A 7,093-nucleotide genomic window follows, 5' to 3' on the forward strand; every position below is an offset into this window, starting at 1 on the left:
TAAGGTTCGAATTTGATTGTGAATCATAATATCCGTGTGATTATGATAGAATTGAATATTTGAAAGATTTATTTATGGTGAACTTGTTTTGACATTTTAAAAATGTTACGAAACAGTTCCTATTTGATCTCAGGTTGACTTTAAAGAATTCGTAAGCTCATATAAGATTTGAGAAAGAATGTTCTTGTTATTCAAGGCTGTATTATTGTTGATTTCATGATTCATGATTTGAAATGATGATTTTACTATGGGCTTGTCAGTAATTGCTCCGGCAATGAATGCGGCATCCTTTTGCTTGGACCTGACAATCGGGTCAAGTAAGGGGTGTTACAGTCCATAAATGGATCTAAACAATTTGCAAAATTTATACTCATTTCCTTTAGCTATATATTCGATGGGTTGTATCATATAAATGCTCTCTTGATTTTCTTGTAAATTATTTTTTATTTATATTAGTCTTATGGTACAAAATGTTATCTAAATTAGATTAGATTGGTCAGTTGGACTAGTTGGACCGAAAATCAATCAAAATATTAGTTCGAAGAGTAACAAAAAATCGATTAACCTACAAATCATCATTGATCGTGTGTTCATTTTCTCCAAGCCATTAATAGATGTAGTTTTCGCCCAACCCAACCTTTAGATTTTTCAACTATTAACATGAAAGACATACAATTAACTAATTTCTTTCTTTAGTAAGCTAATCAGGTCAGTTTGACTCCATTCATTAAATATAAGTAATATGAGGATTGAGCAAAGAGGATGGAAAGTTTTATGGGGCCCGTCTCCCACAAATACAATTATTTGATGTCATTGGTTTCAGTCTGAGGGTATCCCTGTTGTTTTGGCCCTTAGCCCTCACTGTTTCATCTCATTCTTCTCCCCACGTATCCCTTTCAGAGTAACCTTTGAGTTTTGCTCTCTTTTTTGGTTCTAAGTGCCTTGTGGTATTTGTCTTTTAATACCCTCCCATCTTGCAATCTGCAAAAGAAATCAATTCTCACACACCTGCTTTTAAATTCTTTATTCCATTTCTTCAGCAATCAGCTCCCCAAGATTCTCAATTTAACAGATTCTATCATTTCACTTTTCATTTATTCTTTTGAAATTTGTTGTTGGGCAGTTCTGTTTGTTTTTTTTTTTGGGGGGTTCTTCCATGAAAGAAGCTCAAATGACAATCCCTCACTTATTTAGATGCCCAATCAGTTTGGATTTGTTCTCAGATCCTGTCACTCTCTCTACAGGTCAAACTTACGACCGATCAAGCATCGAAAAGTGGTTTGCTTTTGGTAATCTCACTTGCCCCGTTACAATGCAAAAGCTCCACGATCCATCCCTTGTTCCCAATCATAATCTTCGCCATTTGATCGAACAATGGCGTCAAATGGGTCATCACTTCCACCCTGAGTACTCCACGACCATCGACCCTTTACTCCACCTGAAGCGCAATATTGAATCTCCCCATTCCACCTTACAAGACAAGCTTCAAACGCTGGAAAAAATCCCAGTTCTAATGGATGAAACTCCGTCTAAAACTCCCTTTCTACTTCAAATAGGTTTCTTGTCTTTATTTTCACAACTACTTTTCGGAAAATTAGACCCAGAGTTCGACGGAAAGTATGCGGATTTTGAGGAGAAGTTGCTTTCCTGTATTCTGAAGTTGGTCCCCTTCGGCGAATTCCAGTGTCTGAATATGCTTAAAGAAGAGTCCAAGTTGGAATCTTTCCTAGTTTTGTTTGAAAATGGGAGTGGCATGATGAAGCAAAGTTTGTGTCGTCTTGTTGGGGCAATCTCATCATCCCCGGAAACCAGGGAACTTTGCGCAATGATAGGAAGAAACCACCGGTTTTTACAAGGAATTGATCATCTTATTCAGCAGAATTTCGAGACATCGGAGGCCGGAATCGAGGCCATTTCAGCATTGTGTTGCTTGGAATCAAACAGGGAAAATTTGGTCCGAGAAGGCCTAATCAATGGCCTCATAACGTATATTTTGAACACGGAAACAAAGGAGAGAAGCTCGGCGGGAACAGCAATGGCGACACTGGAACAACTTGTGGGGAGTGAGAGGTCAGGAAAAGAGGCCCTGATAAAGGATCCCAGAGGGGTTAAAGCAGTGGTTAAGATGGTTTTCAGGGTGTCGTATCATGGAGGGAGTGAAAGCGCTTTGAACTCATTGATAATGGTGTGTTATGAATCGTTGGAAGCAAGGGAAAAGGCAATAGATGCTGGAGTGTTGACGCAGTTGCTGTTGCTGCTACAGAGCCAGTGTAGTTGTAGGATAAAATCAAAGGCAAGAACATTGCTCAAACTGTTGAGGTCCAAGTGGGACGAGGAGCAATAACATGTTTTTTTAGGACAAATCATATCTGTTTCTCGGGTCTTATATTACATGTGTGTTGGATTCACTTCCCTCTATCACTTTGTTTCTGTGCAGCAAATATCAATTAAACCAAATTTAGCAGCTTAGTTTGTGTAATCACCAGTAAATGTTAGGGATTCAAATTCCAAAGGCTTCAATCCGTTAAAAAATCATATGTAAGCTTCTCAATCGATGAAAAATATTGTCAATAATGGCATAATTATTGCATTAACAATTAACTGATATTTCTTTGTCAATGTCAATTTTCCCAAGTCTATCCAAAGCTCGGATTACACATCTTTGAGTTAGAAGTTGTCTTTATCCAAATTTTGATGTACTAGTTTGAATTAATTTTTAATGCTAAAATTATTTTTACTTATAAAATTATATAAAAATATTAATATAAAATATTTAAATTGTTTTCTAGATAAGAAAATCAACTATAATTTCAAAAATTTTGAATTACCATAGGCTGAGCTTAATATAAAAGATTAATATTATAATATTTTTAATTTTGAAAAAATAAAAATAAAATTAATTATTACTATAATAATATTTCTATTAAGCTTGATTCAATTTAATTTTATATAAAAGTAAAATTATTCATAAAAGAATTATTTTCAGACATTGTCTTACACTTTTCAAAAAGATAAATCATTTTCTTTTAAAAAGAATTATTTTTAAAAATGATTTATCTGTAAATAATCTTCTATTGATCAAGTTATTTTTTTTAAAATAGACAAAAAATATTTTTATAAGTCATTTTCCATGAAATAAATGCAACTTAAATTTTAATCTAAATTTCTTAAAACTTTTAACCATAATAAAAGTATTGTTAGACCAAATGGTTCCATTGATTCTCAAAATCAAAAGTGTGAAATTCTATGTGAACCTAAAATTGTTGTAGAAGTTAAATCTTCATAACTATAAAAAAATGATATTAAAATGGTGATCTGATTTGCTAAATAGTTTGGTGTTGAAAGTAAGAATTTATTAAATCAATTCTCTATGACTAAGCGAAATATTTATTTCTTTAAATGTTTATACATTACGTATCCAACTTGAGAAGAAAAAAGATACAATGTGTAATATATGTAGATAAAATAGATAGGTAAAAGTGGAAGGAAATGGAAGTAGGCTGAAACAGGTATATATGGATGCGAATTCAATCTCCACATCATTTTTGTTATCCATAATCAAAGATATCTTTGCATTTCAGAGATGTCAACTAGCAGCTATGGATTATATGTATATAACTCAATAAAAACTACATGGGTTCAAATATAAAATATTTATCTATATTATTACTTAAAAATTTTATTCATTTTATTATTTTTATAAATAAAATATTATTTTGGAAATATTTTTGTGTTTTATATTTTATATAAACCTAAAAGAATATATACATATAATAAAATTTGAACCCAAAATAACATATTTTTCATTACTCTAACTTTATAATTTCAACTAAAATTACATTTAATTATTATAAGTTTATTACATAATTTTTTCATCCAAGATTTAATAATCTAATATACATATTTGCATATATAATACATAATATACATATATAATAAATAATATCGAATCTGATTGCTTAAATAATTTAAACTATCTTAGACTGGATGCTACTATTTTATGATATGTTTTTTAAGCAGTTGTTTGTAGGAAAAGCGGAATGAAAATTTGTAAACCTCCTTTATAATATAAACTAGGGGAAAAAATCATACTTTAATTTTTAGCAATTTTCACCTGATAAAAATAAATTAAGATTCAAAGTTTGAATCTTCCCCTTTGAAATAAAATTTCGGCACGCCTCCAGTGTGGCAAATATGCCTGACCGAACTCCTAATTTTTAACCGGGGCTCAATTAGTAAAGATACTGTGACCTCGGTGGAAGGTCATTTTCATTCTACCCCTTCCAATTTTAACTTTTTATTTATTTATTATGTTTATAGTGAAAATTTAATGCTCTCATCATTAAATAAAATAAAAAATATTATAAATAAGTATTAATAACTGAATTTATTAATATTTATTTATAATATTTATAATTAATTAATATTTAATTATATTTAAATAATTGAAAAAATAAATTTAAATAAATTTATTAATGTTCATTATAAATATTGTACTGTTTTTTGTTTATTTAATAATAAGATGTTATGTTATTATTCACTAATAGTACATGAAACTCACACATCACTGTGAATAAAATATTATCCATATGTTTATTATGATATGTTCTAATATAAATATAATTTTGTCTTAATTTGTATGCAACAATGAATAAAGCTCTTGCAAACACTCGTATAACATGAGTACAAATTGTACGACTCACATCTCTCACCCAATATTATAATAAAAATATACATATAAATTTATTATTTTTAACTATTACTTAACACAAGTATAATATATATTTATATTTATATACATGATTTTAATATAAAAGCATTCTTATCTAATTTACATCTCATTTTCTACTTCACCTCCCTATCATTGTTTGTTTGTTTTTATATATATATATATATATATATATATATATATATATATAATGTCTAAATTACTAATAACAGTGAAAGATATTATACTTGTACGTTGGTTTAAATAAAATCTTTTAGATTGTTTTAACTGTAACAATTTGAATCGAGCTACAACATTTGAATAGTATTTAATCTCATGATGAAATTAACTAATTTGGGTAGTTTCGGGACCATCATGCAAAATAACTTTAGTAAAAAAAGTTTCCACTTTGGAGATGGTGGCCACCATCTGTTTGATTAAAATCCACAAAGACGTCATCAACACTATGTAAATTCTAATGGAAGGGAACATTCAAGTTTTGGTATATTCGGTGGTTCATTTTTCCGGTTTAACAGATCTACCCTACCAGACTGATTTTTCTGTCAGCACATTGTTTTGATTTTAATACAGTTTGGAAGCAAAATTCAGGCACTCCCAGAAAGAAAGAATCCAAAAAGAAGTGTACCTTTTGAGAAAAAAAAAAAAAAAGGACCCATAAAGGGCCTCAAGAGTCAATAATCGAATGGGGGGGATGTTTAACTTTAATAATAAATGGTCCACTATTTCTGCTAGGAAGGGAATAACAAAAAGACATTTAAGAAGTTTCCCTTTTGCCCAAATTCAAGGTGAAAGATTAACAGATTTGCACGTTTGCACCCGCTCAGTCCCACGCCTGCCTGTGCTAAACGACCGAATCAATCCACTTTTTGGGCAAAGGTCAAAGTTGGGTGCCTGTAATTTCAAGCACTAATAACAGCATCATCGCTGTTTATTATGCATCAGTACTTCTCAATTTTAAAATTGAGGAAATTAAATTTTTAAAAATTTAAAAATTAATTTTATTGTCAGTTTAAAAATAAGTAATTAAAGATCAACAATCACAATGTTAATATTTTCTATTAAATGTAAATGATTTTGATTGGTGTACTAAAAATTTTGCCTCAGAGTTTACATATTTTATCATATCGGTCCTAATTTAATAAATTTACCCAGTAAAATTTGTGTAAATTTGTAAATATTCAAGCCAAATTTATTTAAATTTTAAAATTAAGAGCAAAATAATAAAATATGAAAACATTGAATGTTAAATTTGTTATTGTAGCAATCAACATCATTTATAATTGAAGAAAAATTAACATCGTAATTAATTGTCTTTAATTGCTTAATTTAAAAATTAATAAAGATTAAATTGTTTTATTTTTTTTGAAAGAGACCAATTTACTTAATTTTAAATTTGAAATAGATTAAAATTTTTTTATCCAGAATGATAAGATTGAGAGAAATAAAAATAAAAAAAGCTATATGGTGGACATTGAGATAAAAGAACTATGAGGCAAAATAATTTTTATTAAGTATAAAATGAGAACAAAAAATCCTAAAGATCTCTACGCCCTGACCAAAAATTCCCTAAAACCATAGATTACCTAATAAAAATGTCTCCCACCACAAAAGTTAAAGGGAGAGAAATTGGTCGGAACAAAAAGTAAATGAAGTGGGGGACATTTGAGATGATCAATGAATTAATTTCAACATTTAGAACCATCTCAAATTAGTTAATTTCAACATTGAAAATGTGACCTTTAATAAATTTTAATCCCATATTATGTGTTCTTTTAATTAAAAACAAAGTCATCTAGATTATTAAGGTTGCAACACTTCTAACATTTCTAATCAAACATTCATTGCACCATTGCAATGGAAGAGTTCACAAAAAGTCGTGCATATTGCTCGCCATCAACAGTGTATCATACAGGTTTCACAGCTGGAAATCACATTTGATACCCTTGATGTAAAAACAATATTGTATTAAATAATACTCAAGTTTCAAATAATAAACGACAAATAAATGATATTTCATCAACGTATTTGATTGTTGAAAATTTTGATATATCTTATTATTTTCGTATCATATGTTTGTTATGTGTTAAAATCTACGTGTTATTTATTAATATATCATATTATTTTTATTTTTTAGAATAATATTTGATGCATTGTTGGTACATAAGTCTTATCGTAATCAATAAATAATAATATAATATATCATTATTAAATTAAATAAAATATGAAAAACTTGTAAATAGTTACTAATAATTTTATTTAAACATGATTAAACATTAATCGTAACTATTATAAATAAATATTAATAACTATCGGATTTAAGATATTGATTTTAAAGGTATAGGGTCTAGAGCATGGGGTTTAAAG

At 28.9% G+C, this 7,093-nt stretch overlaps 1 protein-coding gene across 1 annotated transcript; it reads left to right on the forward strand.

Moving 5' to 3' along the window:
* Positions 1 to 764: 764 nt before the first annotated feature.
* Positions 765 to 2,601, forward strand: LOC108488712 (U-box domain-containing protein 26-like). The gene has a single exon (XM_017793002.2). The coding sequence runs from the start codon at positions 1,157 to 1,159 to the stop codon at positions 2,342 to 2,344; it is 1,188 nt and encodes a 395-aa protein (XP_017648491.1). The 5' UTR covers positions 765 to 1,156; the 3' UTR covers positions 2,345 to 2,601.
* The last annotated feature ends 4,492 nt before the right edge of the window (positions 2,602 to 7,093 follow it).

Source organism: Gossypium arboreum, chromosome 10 (assembly GCF_025698485.1).
Source record: "Gossypium arboreum isolate Shixiya-1 chromosome 10, ASM2569848v2, whole genome shotgun sequence".
NCBI classification, from domain to species: Eukaryota; Viridiplantae; Streptophyta; class Magnoliopsida; order Malvales; family Malvaceae; genus Gossypium; species Gossypium arboreum.

Excerpts from the sequence above, each read along its gene's own strand:
- LOC108488712 (XM_017793002.2), top strand. The coding sequence starts at position 1,157 with ATGAAAGAAGCTCAAATGACAATCCCTCACTTATTTAGATGCCCAATC.